This window comes from Panthera pardus, unplaced genomic scaffold (assembly GCF_024362965.1).
Source record: "Panthera pardus isolate Hobbes unplaced genomic scaffold, ASM2436296v1 HiC_scaffold_6, whole genome shotgun sequence".
In the NCBI taxonomy this organism is placed as follows: domain Eukaryota; kingdom Metazoa; phylum Chordata; class Mammalia; order Carnivora; family Felidae; genus Panthera; species Panthera pardus.
Window position 1 is genome coordinate 93,369,016 of NW_026526991.1, and position 19,920 is coordinate 93,388,935.

General features: G+C 35.3%; 1 protein-coding gene across 5 annotated transcripts in view; it reads right to left on the reverse strand.

Annotated features, from left to right (window-relative positions):
• Positions 1-394: 394 nt before the first annotated feature.
• Positions 395-19,920, reverse strand: part of ATF7IP (activating transcription factor 7 interacting protein) — a 121,227-nt gene continuing 101,701 nt past the window's right edge. For 4 of the 5 annotated variants that reach the window (XM_019452043.2, XM_019452042.2, XM_019452041.2 and 1 more), the window contains exons 11-15: positions 18,595-18,673; positions 16,411-16,566; positions 14,585-14,767; positions 8,951-9,063; positions 395-5,068 (exon numbers count right to left, since the gene is read on the reverse strand). In XM_019452043.2, coding sequence (XP_019307588.2) covers positions 4,649-5,068; positions 8,951-9,063; positions 14,585-14,767; positions 16,411-16,566; positions 18,595-18,673 — 951 coding nt within the window. In that variant the 3' untranslated portion in view covers positions 395-4,648. Of the gene's footprint in view, positions 5,069-8,950; positions 9,064-13,685; positions 13,980-14,584; positions 14,768-16,410; positions 16,567-18,594; positions 18,674-19,920 lie in introns of those variants that run through there. The other variant, XM_053894972.1, reaches the window with a different exon arrangement.

Below are 19,920 nucleotides of genomic sequence, written 5' to 3' on the forward strand. Positions count from 1 at the left end.
TCCTTCCCCTGGCTGGATATACTTAAGGGCAAAGCCCTAGGGGATGGTGGAACTGCGTTTTCAAAGGAACCTCTAATGGAAATGCAGTTAGTGATTTTTCTGATCATTAATAAGCACCAGCTGATTCTTCATGGTGCAGACTAGGCACACAATATGACCTTAATGTTGTCTCCCACTAGTTAAAAGCAGCATATCTAATCTGGGAGCAAAACTGTATAGAGCAATTTTTCTTTCAAAGCTAGAGAACTGTATGCGGTTTGAGTGATGAAATATTGCCAAGTAGGTTAAATAAACAATATTACACAGTATAATGGGTGATTCTTAATAAGGTGAGAACTTCCAAAAGCAACACAAGGGCTGAGAATAATTACAATGAATCAGAATACTCAGAATGTTAAAAACCCAGTAGTTTATTTCAAAGTATAAATGTCAGGCTTGCTGGACAAAATCCCACTACAGTTAACACTTATACAGACACCACTCTACTGTACATTTAAAAAAGAAAAAAAAACCCACAAAAACCTTCAAAACCTAATAAAAATAGGGCAACTTGCTATAGCCCAGTTTATATTAGACATTAGGAAGGTCTTAAACATTGTCTTACTATTTACACTTTCACCTGCAATAAAGAAAAATCAGGATGCAAGTTTCCTACAAAAGATCTACTTTTATATTTAATTTTGAAATGGCTGAGAAAATAATAAAGCCAGGATCCCCAAAAGGTGTTTGATTGCCCAGTTACCTTATGTACAAAAACTAAAAAAAAAAAACCAAAAACCAAAACCAAACCAAAACAAAAACAAACCCCCCCCTCAGCATTTAAACATAAATGATGGGTACTTAGCTGACTCTACAAATTAAAAAAAAAAAAACAAAAAACAAAAAACAAAAAACTTACGTAACATGATAAAACTATTTGAAGATGAGAAGACAAAACGTGTGTTTTATCATCCTTTCCTCCCCATTGGCTGGCTCAAGGGGAATATGTTTTAGGAATTAGATCTATGTCTGTCACACTAACAAAACACCTGTTCTTTTTGTTTGTCCAAAAATTTTAAAAAGTGGGAGAGGGGCATCACCCACCCAGTAAATAGTAAGGAAGGCAAAATCATACATTGCTTTTAGAGAGACTTATTTCCAACAATCCAAATTTGGGGCATGGTTTTTTCTGGAAATTAGAATAAAATAGGCCAATGACTGGTCAATGATGGAATTAAAATAACAAATAACTCATATGATACTGAAACAGCCCAAGAAGGAAAGTTGGGGAGAACACTTGGAAGGTCTTTTCAGTACTCTACTGTGCTAAAATCACAGTGTATCAAATATCAAAGTAAGATAAGATACCACAGGCATTATTTTGTTAATTTTGTACAGTACTGGAAAATTCGTGGAACAAGATAAGTGCATATCATGCAATATTAACATTCACCTGGCTGCATAAATGATAATTTGGAAAATGTAAGCAAAAGAGCAAACGACAAAAACTAAGTTAACACTTTCCCAATACAGTAAGAGAACTGTATAGTGCAGCCCATCTAAGGAATTTGCAGACAGATGTACCAAAGATTCTAAGCTCCTTGCTTTAGGTCACGTTTTTCATTTAAACCTTTTATTTATTATCCAGCAATCGGGGTAGGGTGAGTGGGGAACACTCTCTGTGAGGCAAATGACATCCCAATAAATACTTTTCAAGGAAGAAAGCTGTATGTCCTCACTTCTCTCATAAACGTCTACTGTGTTAAACAGTATTCTGCATATTTTAAAGTGAGTCCAAAGAAACAGGGATATAGTTACCTCATAAAGTTAACAGCTAACAACAGATGTTGTCTTTGTAATTTATAAATTTACTGGCAAGAACATAATTTTTAAATGAGGCTTACACTTAAAACAGGGTGAAAGTTACTCTGACAAAGTGCAAAACAGAGAGTAACAAACATCACTTACTTTTTAAAAGCCATATGAACACCCTACATTTCAGGTCAATATATCAGAAGTTTTCAGAATTTCCAATAAGGCAGCACTTGGACAAGTATTGTCCAGCTACAAATGCAGCAAACTTGCATTCCCAAAATGGGATAATCAAACTTATCTGTAATACTTTGTGAAAAGGTACCATGAAATAAAAAAGGTACCATGGAGTGTGAATTGCTACAATATGGTCTGTAATCAGTAGCTATTTCTAGTTGAGTCTTCCATTCTTTCTCCCAAAAGAAATGAACCAAACAGAAAGTCAGCTCATCAACATTAAAACCTGCCCAAAATAAAAGCCAACAGTTCTAAGCCTAGCATTTTTCAGTAAATTCAATATAGATGTTGCCTATAAATCCCATGGCAGGCTAATCTGAGGAAAGCATCTCATAATAAACGCTTTCCTCAAATAATTACAGTCTCTCTTTGTAGCTTCCTTCCTTCCACCTTCTGGAATAAAAAGTTTGATTTTGCTATAGTAAATATATTTTTAGGGTTACTATTTGGTAATTTATTATTTCTTCCTTTGACAGAAAACACACAATATAGGCTAAAATACTTTCATTCTACTGGGCTTTTTTGCCTGATTACATAATGCTATGAAAGCTTAAAAAAAAAAAAAAAAAAGATTAGTGAATATAAATAAAAACATTCACCAAGGGAAGCTTTTCTAGGCTAGGGCAAATTGTCATCACATGACCATAAACCGGCCAATAAAGAACAATTTTGAACACGGGCCTTCCATTCTGCAGACAGGAATGATCTTGATCACATAATCAACAATGCAACCATTGCAGGTAAAAACATATATACATGCAGATATAGATAGGTGTTCATACACATCTAGAAGGTCATCAAATTCTCCCTTTCAGAATTTTGATTGGCATGACACTGGCAACTTCTTTACCACCATCAGTCCTAGAATGAGTAACATCTACATGCTTGGCAAATCTGATTGATAAAAACTTTAATTCTCATTGTGGTCTCATTTTCTGAAAGTGAAAGGAAGGTTTTGGAACATTTACAATTTTGGCAATCTGTAGACTTTCTTCAGCATCAAACTTCACACCTAATGTGACAGTACACTGACCGGTGAAAGTCTCTAATGAGAGTTTTACAACTAGAATGCTTCTCATTACAAGCCATCAAAGTTGCAAACAAAGCAGCATTCACAGAAGGAATAGCTCCCTCCTATAATTCCAGGGAAAACTAAAGATGAATTTATTTTGAGAAGGTAGGAATTTAAATAAGGTAAAGGAAGATGACTTGAAAAACTATTTCACAAACTCCATGAATTCCTTTCACACTATTCCCAATCATTCTCTCTCATCCCCAAACTTACCCCATTTCTCCTGCCCTAAACTATCTACCCTCGAACACCTACCTGAAACCAGGAGAGCTGGCACTCATACTGAAAGTCCAGGACCTAAAATGAATTTGATTAACTTTGAACAGGAACAGAGACACACAGAAAGTTATACCTAACTGTTAAATAAAATAACCCCAAATCCTATCTAAAGCTGACAGAGGGTAAATCAGACAAAACTTGGCACCATCAAAATAAAGTTAAAAGGTTAAAACAGAAAGAATGATATGACAATAAGGAAATAAAGCTTTCCCTTTGATATTTAGTTCACTGTACTTTGTGAATTTTATTCTTTACTACATTTGAAAGAATACTATGCTTTGAGTGATAAAGAGAACTAACACTGCTTTTATAATCTCTAACACAGTATGCAACATAAATCCTAAAATATGTTTGAAAAACAATTTTCTTACATAATATGGTCTTTCTTGGTCCATTTTACACAGTTAATTTAAATAGTGACCAAAGATAAAAGCACTTACATTATTAGAAGAAAAGAGCAAGTCAAATTTGGAGAGTTAAATGTAGTGATGCCACTGATAACAATATACCTAAAAGGATTGGTTTAAAAGTGACTTGAGAGGAGGTGTGCTATATTTAGTGGAGATGAAGGAGAAATGAAGGGCAAAAGCCTGAAAGAGAAGATCAACAATGGACAAATGGTCATGTTTATTTTTGTAGTTAATCTCTAAGGCACAAAATAAATGTTAAGAGCCAGATTAGGAAAGAGAGGGGCCACTGCAGATCTTTTTTACCTAATGAACAACCAACAAAAGAAAAAAGACAGATCCTTTCCTGTGTTCAAATGAACCTATTTTAAACTATTTCACCATTTTTCTTTTTCTTTCTTTCTTTGGGTTTTGTTCAGATTCAGTTAAAATCATTTAACCATGAACTACAGATCCCTTAGAAGTAGAATCGTGCCAGTTACATACCATACTTCTGATCCCTCGATCTACTTACTTAATACCTGAAGAGAGGTAAAATTGAGAATGGAAATAGGAGGTTCCACCGCAGTAAACATATAAATAGGGAAAAACACACATAAACACCCACACATATTCCCCAGCCTTAAAACTAAAGCAAGGTGCACATTTACATTTCAGAACCTTGAAGCTTCAATTGTCCAGGAGAAGATTCTTGCTTTATGGGCTGTTTATTTTACTTCTGATTATAAACAAATGTAGTGTATATACACAGCTGTCCAAGAAATCTTGCACAATGTGGATTTTACAATGGATATCATGCACAAGATTAAAACAAGACCAAAAAGTGGAAGTCAGAAAGAGGAAGAGATAGAGGCTCCAAGGTTTAACTGCTCTGGGAAGAAGAGATCACATCTGTTGACTGAGGATCACAGAAAGGTCCAAAACGTCCATAAATATCCTTGGCTCGTACTGCAAAATAGTATTTGCTGCCAGATACAAACTGGGTGAGAGTGCATGCCATGGGCAAGGGAAGTGCCTTTACTTCTCCAATCTTTTTCCATTGTGAGGGCACAGTGGCACTGGGTTCCTCATGGTAAGCATAGAGATGATAGCTGTCCACAGTGGCACAGCTTCGATCTACCTCCAGGACACTCCATGACAGTACAATGCCGTTTTGACTCTGAACTCGTGCTAACTTCAAGTGTGGCTTCTGAGGCAGAGATGTGCTGGCAGCTTCTGGGGGCAGACGCTGTGGCTGTGGGGCTTCTGGTAAGGGTGCTGGGTGCACAGGGCGGGGGGGCTCCTAACAAAAAAAGAGTCATGTTGACTTAATAATGATTACAGAAAGGACTATTTCTGAATGCTACAACTAAAACATCTTAGAGGTCATTTAGAGAAATATCATTTTATATCAAGAATACCAAGAAATACCATATACTATGGCACATATGGCTAGTCCTATTTGGTGATTTGTAACCAATCATGCCATAAACAATGGTGCTGAGGTTACTCCTGTATACTTTCTACATCTAAAAAATTGCGCTTTCCTCAGGAAATAAAAGCCTTTGCTAATGGAACATCATTTTGATAGAAGCTAAAATAATCATCTATCTTGAACAAAATAATTTATGTTTACCTATGTTACAGATTCTTATTTTAGAATAATATAACATTTTAAAATATCACGTGTTATGATACAGTCTATAGTAAATAATTTGAGTATTTAACTCTACTTTTATTTTTAGGCCATTTTTCTATCTAAAGACAGTAGCATACCATGAATAAGCACATTTAATGCTGAATGTATATTATGTTCTTGGTCAGTCTGCACAAAAATGGTCACATTTAAAGTGCACTAAGAACGGTAAGATTTAGAAATGCAGGAAGAGCCATGTTCTTTTCTGCCAATAGGTAAAGCATGAATAAGGGATAGGAAAGTAAAGGGATTTAGGGGCAAAAACAAACATTAACTTTTACTTAGAAATAGGGTGTATGAATAAAAAAGATAAATTTGAAAAGGTAGCTGTTAAGGCCATATGAAAAAGCGTGAATATTAAGTGGACCAATTCAAATTGACTTGTTTAACACTGGACATTGTTATCATTATACCTAGATTTTAATAAAGATTACAATGATGATAATTTTTTCAAAAAAGATTCAAGTATAAACCAGGAAACAGGGATACGAGTGATCTTTTTTTTCCCAAGTGAAACATATCACTGCTCACTGACTTTAGGCTGAAAGTCTGAAACAAAGATTTCCTTAACTGAAATTCATTTCACAAGAACTGTGTTTTAATACGCATTTCATAAAATGGATAATTTATATACACTAAATAGTGAATTCTGTGAAGGTCTGATATCTTTTTAATCTCTATCCCTTGTCAAAGCTTAGTAGCAGTAATGTGCACATAGTAAGAACTCAAAAAGGATAATTTCAAGCAATACAAATCTGCCTAAATTCATATGCCTGGTGGAAAACATTCATATACACATCTGGAAGAGGATACAATTCACAGTTAAAAAGCTAAAATAAACATAAAGTCAGAAGGGAAAAGAATAAAATTTAAATAAAACACTGAAAGTTGGAGAAGTAGGAGTGATTTGAATACTGGCCATGTTGCTATATTTTCTCTTTCAAATTGTCTTTTTTCCTCAAATAATTTAATCACATAAGTAAATAACACTAAATAAACATATAATCAGCAAGATCTAAGAGAAGATGGCTGAAGCCATGAATCTAACTGAAGGTAGTAGAGGAATTTGACGAGTCTGACAACAGCTTTAATAGCTGTTATATACCTTCTAATTCTTAAAATTCTAAGACTCTGAATCTGCTCATATCTTAAAACTTAATATTAAGTCAACTGAGTTTTGTCTTTTCATTCTTGCCACTGCAATGGAGATTTTTATTCAAGTTTTACAAATGAAATGATACGATAGGGATTTGCTTCAAAATAATCCAGTATATATTTGGGTTGCTGGAATAAATGGGTGAATACAGATGAAAAAGATTAGCCATATGCTGACAAGTGTTAAGATGAGTGATGTGTAAGTGGGAATCACTATAGTATACTATTTTTATATATATTTGAAATTCTTATTTAAAACCATCTTCTAAATTAATTAAAATAAAAGAATGTTCCTCCTGTAAGATACAGTTTATTCTACTAAGACAATACACATGGGCTCCTGTTTTTGTGGGTTTTTTTAGTGTTTGTTTTTTTTTTTTTTCTTCTTGAGACAGAGAGAGAGGGGCAGAGAGAGAGGGAGACACAGAATCCGAAGCAGGCTCCAGGGTCCGAGCTGTCAGCACAGAGCCTGACGCAGGACTCAAACTCACTACCCGTAAGATCATGACCTGAGCCAAAGTTGGACACTCAACCGACTGAGCCACCCAGGCACCCCATGGGCTCCTGGTTTTTAAAAAATGTTCTTGACCAAAAAAAAAAAAAAAAAAAAAAAAGCTCTTGATGGGTCATCAGATTTGCAAACTATAAGGTATTAGAGATATTTACTATATAGTTTTTGAAGAAATATGGAATGAAAGAAGTTATTTGTAGCTGCAAACAACAGTAATGGTATATTCACCACATATCCTAACAGGGCCAGATTTGAAACACTGAAAACACACTGCAGGTGCTGGGATCAGACAACCTTAGTTAAAATGGCTCTGACATTAGTTTGGGTAACGACCTTGAGTAACCTAAGTAACCACTTAACATCTTTGTGACACTGTACCCTTTCCTATCAAAGGAGAATAATAATACACCTAGGGTTGTTAAATAAAATAATACATGTAAAGTGCTTGGTAGAGCTCCTGGTATACAGTTAGTGCTCTGTTAACATTAATTTTTTCATTGTAGTGGAATAGTAAAAATAACAGCTGTTAAGAGGATAGGCTCTAACGCTGGAATGCATGGGTTTTCATGAGTTATGACCTTGGGTTGGTTATTCAACATCTTTATGCATTAGCTGCCCTATCTATAATAAAGAATAAAAAAGGAGAGAAGAGTCCTAAAGGACTGCTGAGTGAGGACCAAGTATATTAACAGTGCCTGGCACAGAGGAGGTGCTCAAGAAATGCTAGCTGTTATTATGTATACTTAAAAAAGGACACTTGGATGAAAAGTGATATGAAGCCTCAATCTCCTCCCTTCTCATAAAGCCCACATGTCCATTTACATGGTGTACCATACCAAATGCTGTTCTAATCATGTCACGGAAGATTGTGACATTGTTTTGGAGCCTAAATCTAAGGAGACATTTTTGATCCATGTCATCTCTTAATAAATGAATTCCCAATGTCACTGGATTAATAAAAAACAATAAAGTGATGGCAATATACCAGTTAGAACTGATATAAGGTTCTGAGGAAAAAAATGTTAGAAAAAATACTTTTTAAAATACTCTTTAAACGCTCAAAATACTCTTTTCAATTTAACCATGAGGTTTTTTTTTTTTTAATTTTATTTTAATGTTTATTTACTTTTTAGAGAGAGAGAGAGAGAGAGAGAGAGAGAGAGAAGAGCACACATGGGGGGAGGGGAGAGAGAGGGAGAAACAGAATTTGAAGCAGGCTCCAGGCTCCGCACTATCAGCACAGAGTCCTGATGTGGGGCTCAAACTCAGGAACCGTAAGATCATGACCTGAGCTGAAGTCAGACGCTTAACTGACTGAGCCACCCGGGCACCCCTAACCATGAGCTTAAAATGCTCTATTTCAGGGGTGCCTGGGTGACTCAGTCGGTTCAGCATCTGACTTCGGCTCAGGTCATGATCTCGTGGTTCATGGGTTCAAGCCCCGCATCAGGCTCTGTGCTGACAGCTCAGAGCCTGGAGCCTATCTTTGGATTCTGTGTCTGTCTCTCTCTCTCTCTCTCTCTCTCTCTCCTATGCTTTCTCTCTCTCTCTCTCTCTCTCAAAAATAAATCAAAAAACATAAAAAAATTTTTTTAATGCTCTATTTCACTTCACACATACCAGCTGTGGACTCTTCTTATACACTGTACACCACCACAAGCAGAATCAATGATCCTTGATGACCAACATCCCTAAGAAAATTTGTCATAATGGTAAGATCTATATTCTTAAATTAACTTCTGTTGCCTGAAGAATAAATGCTAACTACAATATTTGACAGGTCTACAGATAAAAATTTTGGAAATACGAGCATCGACACTAACAGTATGCACTTGTGGTGGTCGGTGATGCACTGTGAGCTGAGGTCCTGTTGATCCCAGGGTTAGTCCATTGTTTACAACATATGTAGTTGCTTGAGGCACTCGAACTGTGACACCTACAAAACAAAATTAAGGCTTTTATAAAACTAGAAATCTATTCTAAATCTGGTAAAACACTGATTAAACACTTGAAGCCAGCAAAGTGTTGTTTATAGAATTTGGAAGGAAAAATATTTCTAACCTAGAAACCTATACTCAACTGAAGAATTAATTGAACATGAAGAGAAAGAAATTCTCCCATATGCAAGCAACCAAAAAAATCTACTTTCTCAAGTTGTCCTTCGAAGACGTGTGCCACCAATTATGAGAGAAAATCAAGAAAGAGGAAAATGGGAGATGCAGGAAACAGGAGATCTAACACAAGAGAAAAATAAATGGAATCCCTACCAAGAGGACTATGAGAAAAAATCCTAGAATAGAACACAGTCGCACATCACATGTAGAAGGCAAAGCGAGAACGGAGCAGTGTAACTCTAATGGCAGACAAATTGAAGCTGTCTTCAAAAATATCTCTGCTGTCTCATCTTTTCAACTAGGACAGAAATCTCAACTGTAAGTTATCCCTGATGTATATTAATGAGGCCCCTCGCTTTCTGTCCATGCCATGCTGAACAGCTGAGGATACTCAATTCACTGAACAGAAAACTATTTTGACATATATTATGGTAACAGAAGCAGACTATTTTTTTAAGCGTTTACTTAAATTCTAGTTAGTTAATATATAGTATAATATTGGATTCGGGAATAGAATTTAGTGACTCATCACTTACAGATAACAGCCAGTGCTCATAACAACAAGTGCCCTCCTTAATACCCTTTACCTATTTAGCCCATCCTCCACCCACCTCCCCTCCAGCAATCCTTAGTTTGCTCTCTATATAGTTAAGAGTCTCTTACGGTTTGCCTCTCTCTCTTTTCTTCCCTTCCCCTATATGTAAATCATTTTGTTTCTTAAATTCCATGAGTGAAATCATATGGTAATTGTCTTTGACTTATTTCACTTAGCATGATACACTCTAGTTCCATCCATGTTGTTGCAAATGGCAAGATTCCGTTATTTTTGATGGCTGAGTAATATTCCTGTGTGTGTGTGTGTGTGTGTGTGTGTGTGTGTGTGTACACACGTACACCACATCTTCTTTGTCCTTTCATCAGCAGATGGACATTTGAGCTTTCTCCACTGTTTGGCTATTGTTGATAGCCAAATTGACTACTATTGATAACCAATAATATCAATATTGGTGTAGGTACCCCTTCAAATCAGTATGTTTATATCCTTTGGGTAAATATCTAGTAGTACAATTGCTGGGTTGTAGGGTAGTTCTATTTTTAACTCTTTGAGGAACCTCCATACTATTTTCCAGAGTAGACGTACCAGTCTGCATTCCCACCAACAGTGTAAGAAGGTTCCCCCTTTTCCACATCCTTATCGATATTTGTTGTTTACAGGTATGAGGTGCTATCTAATCCTGGTTTTGATGAGTGATGATGAGCATCTTTTCATGTTGTCTGTTGGCCACCTGGATGTCTTCGTGGGAAAAAGGTCTGTTCAAGCCTTCTGCCCATTTCTTAACTAGATTATTTGTTTCGGGGTGGTGAGTTTGGTAAGCTCTTATAGATTTTGGATACTAACCTTTTTTTTTTTTTTTTTTTAAAGTAGTCTTCATACCCAGTGTGGAGCCGACACAGGGCTTGATTGTACAACCCTGACATCAAGATCCGAACTGAGCTAAGAGTCGGATGTTTAACCAACTGAGCCACCCAGGCGCCCCTGGATACTAACCCTTATCAGATATGTCATTTGCAAGTATATTCTATTCTGTAGGCTGCCTTTTAGTTTTGTCAATTGTTTCCTTTGCTGTGCAGAAGCTTTTTATCTTGATGAAGTCCCAATAGTTCATCTTTGCTTTTGTTTCTACTGCCTCCAGAAACGGATCTGTAAGAAGTTGCCATGGCTGAGGCCAAAGAGGTTTGCTGCCTGTCTTCTCCTCTAGGATTTTGATGGCTTCCTGTCTCATACTCAGGTCTTTGATCCATTTTGAATTTATTTTTGTGTGTGGTGTAAGAAAGTGATCCAGTTTCATTCTTCTGCATGTAGCTATCCAGTTTTCTGAACACCATTTGTTGAAAAGACTGTCTTTTTTCCATTGGATAGTCTTTCCTGCTTTGTCAAGTATTAGTTGACCATATATAGTTGTGGGTCCATTTCTGGGTTTTCTATTATATTCCATTGACGAATGTGTCTGTTTTTGTGCTAGCACCACCCTGTCTTGAGGACTACAGCTTTGTGATATAGCTTGAAGTCCAGAATTGTGATGCCTTCAGTTTAGCTTTTCTTTTTCAAGACTGCTTTGGCCCTTTAGGGTCTTTTGTGATTCCATACAAATTTTACGATTGTTTGCTCTAGCTCTGTGAAAAATGCTGATGGTATTTTGATAGGGATTGCATTCAATGTGTAGAGTGCTTTGAGTAGTATAGATATTCTTCCAATCCACGAGCATGGGATGTTTTCCCATTTCTTTGTGTCCCCTTCAATTTCTTTCATAAGTGTTCTACAGTTTTCAGAGTACAGATGTTTTACCTCTTTAGTTAGGTTTATTCCTAGGTATCTTGTGGGTTTTGGTACAGTTGCAAATGGGATTGATTCCTTGATTTATCTTTCTGCTTCTTCATTATTCGTGTATAGAAATGCAACAGGTTTCCATACAGCAATTTTATATCCTGTGACTGCTGAATTCATGTAGCATTTTTTTGGTGTAGTCTTTTGGGTTTTCTACATAGAGTATCATGATGTCTGCAAATAGTGAAATTTGGACTTCTTCCTTGGCAGTTTAGATGTCCTTTATTTCTTTTTGTGAGAGTGAAACCCATGTCTTGTTCCTGACCATAGAGAATAGTATTAGCTGTGGGCCTTTTGTATATGGCCTTTATGATATTGAGGTATGTTCCCTCGATCCCTGCTCTGTTGAGGGTTTTTATTAAGAATGGATGCTGTATTTTGTCAAATGCTTTTTCTGCATCTATTGACAGGATCGTGTGGTTCTTATCCTTTCTTTTCTTTTTTAAAATGTTTTATTCATTTTTGAGAGACAGAGAGACAGAGTGTGAGCAGGGGAGGGGCAGAGAAAGAAGGAGACACAGAATCCGAAGCAGGCTCCAGGCTCCGAGCTGTCAACACAGAGTCCCATGCAGGGCCCGAACTCATGAACTGGGAGATCATGACCTGAGCTGAAGTCGGATGCTTAACCGACTGAGCCACCCAGGTGCCCCTCCTTTCTTTCATTAAAGTGGTATATCACATTGATTTGCAAATATTGAACCACCCTTGCAGCTCAGGAATAAATCCCACTTGATTGTGGTGAATGATTCTTTTAATGTACTGTTGCATTGAATTTGCTAGTATCTTATTGAGAACTTTTACATCCATGTTAACCAGGGATATTGCCTATAGTTTTCTTTTTCAGTGAAGTCTTTGTCTGGTTTTGGAATCAAGGTAATAGTGGCCTTGTAGAACAAGTTTGGAAGTTTTCCTTCCATTTCTATTTTTTGGAACAGTTTGAGAAGAATAGGTATTAACTTTTCTTTAAATGTCTGGAAGAATTCCCCTGGGAAGCCATCTGGCCCAGGACTCTTGTTTGTTAGGAGACTTTTGATTAGTTATTCAACTTCTTTGCTGGTTATGGGTCTGTTCAAATTTTCGGTTTCTTCCTGTTTCAGTTTTGGTAGTTTGTGAGCTTTGTCCCTTTCTTCCAGATTGCTCAGTTTGTTGGCATATGATTTTTCATATTATCTTATAATTGTATTTCTGTGTTGTTGGTTGTGATCTCTCCTCTTTCATTCGTGATTTTATTTATTTGGGTCCTTTCTCTTTTCTTTTTGATAAGTCTGGCTAGGGGTTTAACAATTTTATTAATTCTTTCAAAGAACCAGCTCTTAGTTTTGTTGATCTGTTCTACTAAAGTTTTTTTCTTGTTATTTCTCTATAACTTATTTCTACCATAATCTTTATTAGTTCCTTTCTCCTGCTGCCTTTAGGCTTTATTTGCTGTTCCTTTTCTAGCTCCTTTAGGTATAAGGTTAGGTTGTGTATTTGAGACTTCTTGTTTCTTGAGGTGGACCTGTATTGCTATGTACTTCCCTCTTACGTCCACTTTTGCTGCATCTCAAAGGTTCTAGACTGTAGTGCTTCCATTTTCATTTGCTTCCATGCATTTTTTTTCTTCTTTAATTTCCTGTTTATCCCATTCATTCTTTAGTAGTGTGTTCTTTAACCTCTATGTATTTGTGGTGTTTCCAAATTTTTTCTTGTGGTCGACTTCAAGTTTCATAGCATTGTAGTCTGAAAATATGCATAGTGTGATCTAAGACATTAGTTGAGTCATTAGCTGAGGCCTGATTTGTGACCCAGTATGTGATCTATTCTGGAGAACGTTCCATGAGCACTCAAAAAGAATGTGCATTCTGTTGCTTTAGGATGAACTGTTCTGAATATATCTGTTAGAAAATTTAGTTGCCTACTGCCTGGACCACATTCCTGCCATATACTCAGTTCCTGGCCTATCCTATAGTTCTGCCTGGCACCCTGACTATGGTGAGCGCAGTTTCCCAGAACTCATTCATGACCGTACTGATTTCCCAGAAAAAAACTCTTGTAAGCTGGAGAAAACTGAAGCCAAACTGTGAACCAGAAACTCTGCTTAGTTTATTTTCTCCTGGAAATCATCACATAATAATGACAGTTTCTTTAAAAAGCATTTAAAAATGCCCGTGTTATTAAATTTTATAAAGCTGCTTTTTTGGGAAGCCTGGGTGGTTCAGTCAGTTGAGCGTCCAACTTTGGCTCAGGTCATGACCTCATGGTTCATGAGTTTGAGTCCTGCATCTGGCTCGCTGCTGTTAGCACAGAGCCTGCTTTGGATCCTCTGCAGCCCCCTCTCTCTGCACCTTCCCTGCTCATACTCTCTCTCTCTCTCTCTGAAAAATAAAATAAAAGCATTAAAAAAATAATAATAAACTTTACATATGCTTTGTATATAAACCTCTATATGCACAATATATTTTACTACCAAATATAATATATATATAAAGTATGTATCTGTATGTATATATGTATATAAACACATGTGTTGTGTGTGTGTGCATGTGCACGCAAACAATAGATTTCCTTTAACATTTTCTGATCTTTTACTTCTCAGCCCACCTTCCATATCTTTAAGACTCTCTCATTGGAAGCTATTCTTTACCACTATTTCCATTATCTGGGCCAAGCCACAATTGATCATTCCCACTTTAATTAGGCAATGTATCTCTTAACAGAGTACAGACCAGTATCAAACAGAGTATTTTGAGAGTATAAACCATAAATACAGTTAAATTGAAGACAACACCTGGAACACAAATCATATAATATACATGTCCAATTTTTCTGGTTAAGTCTCCAAAGGGAAGAAAAACTTAATATTAGTTTTGTTATGATATTATAAGCATTTTTTCTCAAATCTAATGTTAATACAAGCCAACTAAATGCTAAAGAACTACATATAACTTGGGGCCCTACACAAGAAAAGAGTGTCTTACTGTTTTGGGGATTGACCTGCCGAACAGCAGGAGCCTGCATAACAGTTCCTCGCAGGGGAGCCTGAGCTGGTGGTGCTGGGAGGGTTGTATAAACCACTTGGTGGTTTGCAGGCGCTCTCGGCACAGGGAGTCTTGTGGTCACCTGAGTTACTGGACGATGTGTTACATTCACGGTGGTTGGAGCTAATGAAAAGCAGAGAAAACATATCAAAATGCAGTTAAGTTCTATGTTAACTAAACAGTATTAATTGTAATGAATGCTGTACAAAATCTAATTAACTATAATAAAGACAGAAATACAGATAACAGTCTCTTTTTGTAATCTTGAAACATAAAAGTAGTAAAGCCAACCAAAATTAAGAACACTATTATTATAGTCCAAGCTTCAGAAGAAAAGGCTGCCTCAACCATGCCCAATGCCTTTCCCACTCTTGTTTGACTAGGTAATAAGCACGTGAAGATAAAGACTTAAGAGCATGATCTTAAGGGAGTGACTTAAAACAGCAAATTTTCACTCCTTAATGTTTAATTATTCCTAGTAGAGTGGGATTTGGGCCCCTTTAGGCTTTCTACTAATGGCATAAACCCAAGAGTAACTGTATACTCACAGTTCACGAAACTGGCTAGCTATTGTTACTGACATTTTCTTTAGGTGAACTGAGCCATCTCTTATTCAAAACAATAAAACATCAATTAAAATACAGAATTCTTCCTTCTCTACTCCAGCATTCCTCCTAATCTATGTTCCAAAGAACATTCATACCTTGAGTGATATTAACATATATCTATCAAAAAAGTCCTAAATGTTCACCAACAGCATGGAACTATAATAATTACTTTAGGAGTTAACATTTTCTTGTTATTAACTCTCTGAATTACTATCACATTTTACAAATGATCACACATTAACTATACAATAAAAATAATGAATCTACTTTTATATGGAAAAATGCATTCTATAATAAAATAAATTTGTAGGTAAACAGTGGATATGACAAAGATAAAAAGGTTTTCTTTACTAATGGCTTACTTACTAAAGTCTTTAGTCTTTACACATCTGAACTTTCAATGTGAGCTTTTAGAAAGGGAAAGAAAGTATACAAGGAGGAATGCTTATCTCTTCATCTCTTTATTACCCATTTTATTTTCTATACTACATATGATTTGTTTGCATAATTGAGATTTCTTCTAAGTTATCTAAATTCATGACTTACACTTTGATTTCACTAGATAAAATTCCATGTGAACTCAATGTTTTCCTTAACAAGAAAAGTCCTTATTTAAGTATTTTGCAGATAAATCTTTAATGATGGAACATTTTATTAAAAAAGGCAAACCGTGTTGATTGGCTTTCAAACAGTTTAGGAGATCTAGGGTACATCTTGAAAATGTCAGATTTATAACTTCTGGAAAGGCAGTCAGTAAAATACTAGTATGTATCTCCCAACGATAGTGTTAGGCCAGTTAAAACTAGTTCAAGTTAAGAATCATTTAAAATTTCTTATTTCATCAGTCACTTATTACTTCAAGAACCAGAACAAATCATTACACCCATCCCTTCCAGAGAAACTATATTCATTTCTGCTGCTTACAGTGGCAGATGACAAAGACATATACATTTTTCTTCTTTATAACCACTCCGTATCAGTGCCATTGCTTAAGATGGTCAGCAAAACTAAGTTATACTCCATTCAAAAAGATGCACTGTCTTCAAAATAACAGAAAATTATCCTTAATCTCCTGTCTATTCTTTCCACTTAATTCCATAGTCGTATTTCACTGGAGGCAAAACTAAAAGCTTCAACTCAATGATTCAGCAAGTCTACCTGTAGGTAGTAAATGTATGGTTGTCTGTGATGGTCCACTTGTTGGCACCCCAGATGGTTGAAGAGGTGGTGCTGGCTGGATGGGTTGCAATGGTCGAGACACAGGCTGAGAAGAACCCACGGTTGACACAGGGGTATGATTTGGCTTTTTCGGGTCTATTAATTAAAAGTGAGACATTGTGATTACTGATAGAAAAAAAAATCAGAAATACAGGTTCTTCTCGTATTTGTGAATTTTGTGTTTGCTTGCCCCTCAGTTACAATTACCACTAAGAAAACAATTTATTTCCAATTTAATTATGTGTATATTTGCTAGGTTGAAACACCACATCACAACCTTAAATAATTCACTGTTGGTTCTATCACATCTTCTAATTCACATTTACAGAGAATCAATCTTACATTTTTTTATGAATGAATACTATTTTTGAACTCAATACAATATCATGTCAATCAGAGTAATTTCATTTCCTAATTCGTATATATCTATGTATCTATTGTCAAGGACAATCTCCTAAACAAATATCTATAAATCAATGAGCTTTTCACCAGCAATCTTGAACTCCAATTACTGTTGTTTAGGTTCTTTTGTTTGATAATACAGATGGTTGCTTATTTACACTACCCAGTCTTTAAAATAAGATACACATAGTGTCTAATCTCAAAAAAAGTCTTATATAGCCTATGGAATAAATGTTTGCATCTCAGAACAAGCCTTAAATACTAGGTAACCACTATATGGCATAATGTAAAGACCAAAAGCCCTCTATCCAAAATGATCCCCATTGATTTCTGTCCTAAGGAATTCTGCACTAAAATGTAAATAAAATTTAAGGCTGTAGCTATGTTAATTGGGTCCTGATGGAGGGAGGACAGTACAATGGAAAAATTTAAGGTGCAAAGCTGAGGCCATAGGAAAAGACCCCATGAGGCAGGGATGCTAGAAAGGGAGCAGTCAGAGCACTGAAAACTTTTAGAATCAGCCCTGACTGTGTCCTCTAAAAAATAACAAGTATTTATTTTGTCCTCTAGGGATTCATTATATTTAGACTTGTCTATAAAAATAAAAAAAAGAAAAATCAATGCAAATAATTTGAAACCTTTTATGTAAAAAATAATCATAGTGGTATGAATTCAATTCTGACAAATGATGGCATAAATCTTCCAATTTTACATCAGTTATACAAAAAAATTGACTTCCTATCACATAATCAACTTGTTTTCCTAAAACCAATGAATCTTATTCCCTAAAATATTTAAACTTTAGGTGATTTTTAAATTTAATGTCTTTAACATAACAATTAGCCGACTACCTTATCTTAGTTTTTCCATATGCATTATATAATTATCACCACACAGTTTCACAGATATGTCTGTGAATAGTTGTGCAAGTAAGTTTGAGAAATACTTTATATCTTGAATTTCTCTTGGAAAAATTATAGATTAGCATAGAAAAGCTCAGAGAAGTCTGTATAAAAGGAAAAAAAACCATACAATTTTGTTTCATTCAGCATTTCTCTAAGTATATTTAATTACTGAACTTTTTATTCAGATTACCTATTAACATTGGAGAAGAATAACTAAGAATATTGGTTGTAATTTCTAAATACTGTAACTCAAAATAATATTGAAGAATTTGGTGTGCAGGTTTTTAACATCACCTTCATTTTTGTTTATATAATACTAAATAAAGAAAATTAATTCAAATAACCAAAATTAAATGTATACACACGTGATAGTACCTACATTAAAGGGCACCTGAATGTGCATGTGTGCACACACATACATATGCAGAAAGAACACTTAATTTAGAGTCAGAGGACATGGGTTTGATCCCCAGCTCCCTAATTGACTCTGACTTGTTCTCTTTGAATCTACTCTCAACTATAAAATAGGCATTATACGGTTACTGCAAAGATCAAGTGAAATAAGATATAAAAAGAGGAGTGTTCTAGAAGTTAAACAGTCTCTTAACTGCTCTGTTTTTCTCTATGCTTTGTTCATATTCATCCAGATTAGATTTCAGTTTTTAAATTCTAATATAAAAAACTCTCTTTCTAACATAGATACAAATGTATCAAGCATAATGCTGTATATATCTGTCTTCACTGATTATCATACTGAATTAAGAGAAAAAAATGCTACAAAGCATTCCTTGGTACTGGTACCATTACTTGTAAGTACCTTGTGAAGCTCCACTCTCTTCATCATCCATTGTGAGATCAATGACACCACCTGAATCACTGCCTGTGGCTTTTCCACTCTGAAAAACAAAATTTCTGTATTTTGCAAAGGAAACTCTAGCAGACATAGAATAAAACTTAAATACTAAGGGGCAACAAGAATAAATGAGTAGCCTGGTTCAATCTGGACCCCCCCCCCAAAAGGCACTACCTGAAAAAAAAAGAGTTTGTCAGATAAATGATCCCCGAATACTCATAACATATGTCATATAAAAAATAATTGTGAAACATTCTCACAAGAAATTCTACAAGTTGTTTTTTTTTCTCTAAATCTGTCAATTGCATAGAGCTATTAAAGTGATTAGGTACTTTAACTGGTAAGTGATTAAACACAAACACTATATATTTTCCAACATTTAAAACGTTGATGAATTCTACAAACATTACATTAATATTATTTACTACACTAATATTAATACCAATATTAATTCACCAAAGTGCCAAAAGCAACTTCAAAGCTAGAATTAAGTTACACAAAATGACCTAAGTTTCTTCCCTAAAAATTTTATATGGTAGGATAAGATATGGTGTGCTATACTATTAACTAACATCCAATTTGACCAAAGTCAACCCATTGTCCTAAATCATCAGAAATGCAATTAAAACAATTTTTTTTAACTCCACAATAGCAACAAAAAAGGAAAGTAGTACAACACAGACCTAAAGAACCAGTATCTTTGAGTCAAAAAGACCGATGGCATCTTTTAGTTCCAACACATATTAGCTATGTAAATTTATGTTAAAAGGTAATATCCTCAATTTCCAAAGTATGGATATGCGATCTGTTATGAGGACTAATCCAAATATGCATAGAAAGAGCTTAACACTAGGCATAACACGTGCTGTGTAATAAATGCTAATCATAATTACTTTATACCATACTGAGATCAGCTCCAAATGATTAAGGTTTTTAAAAACTGCAAAACTCAGACTTCACAAAATTAAAGGAAACAATGCCTTGACATTAAAAACTTCAGGCCCAATCCGAAGGTAATGACATAATTCTAAATCTTTCTATGATGATGACTTCATTGAAAATGACTTGTCAACACACACCACAATCTAAAATCCAAAACTAAAAGTTCTTAAATCCTTAAAGAATGTAACAGAATCCACTTGCTGCAGTGTATTTTATAAGGTCCACTTTTCAAAGTTTTCTAAATTTTAAATTTATCAAAAATTACTAACCATGCAAAGCCCAGTAAAAAAGAACCCAACTAAAGACAAAAGACAGTCAACAGAAAATAAGTCCAAGTAGAACCAGATG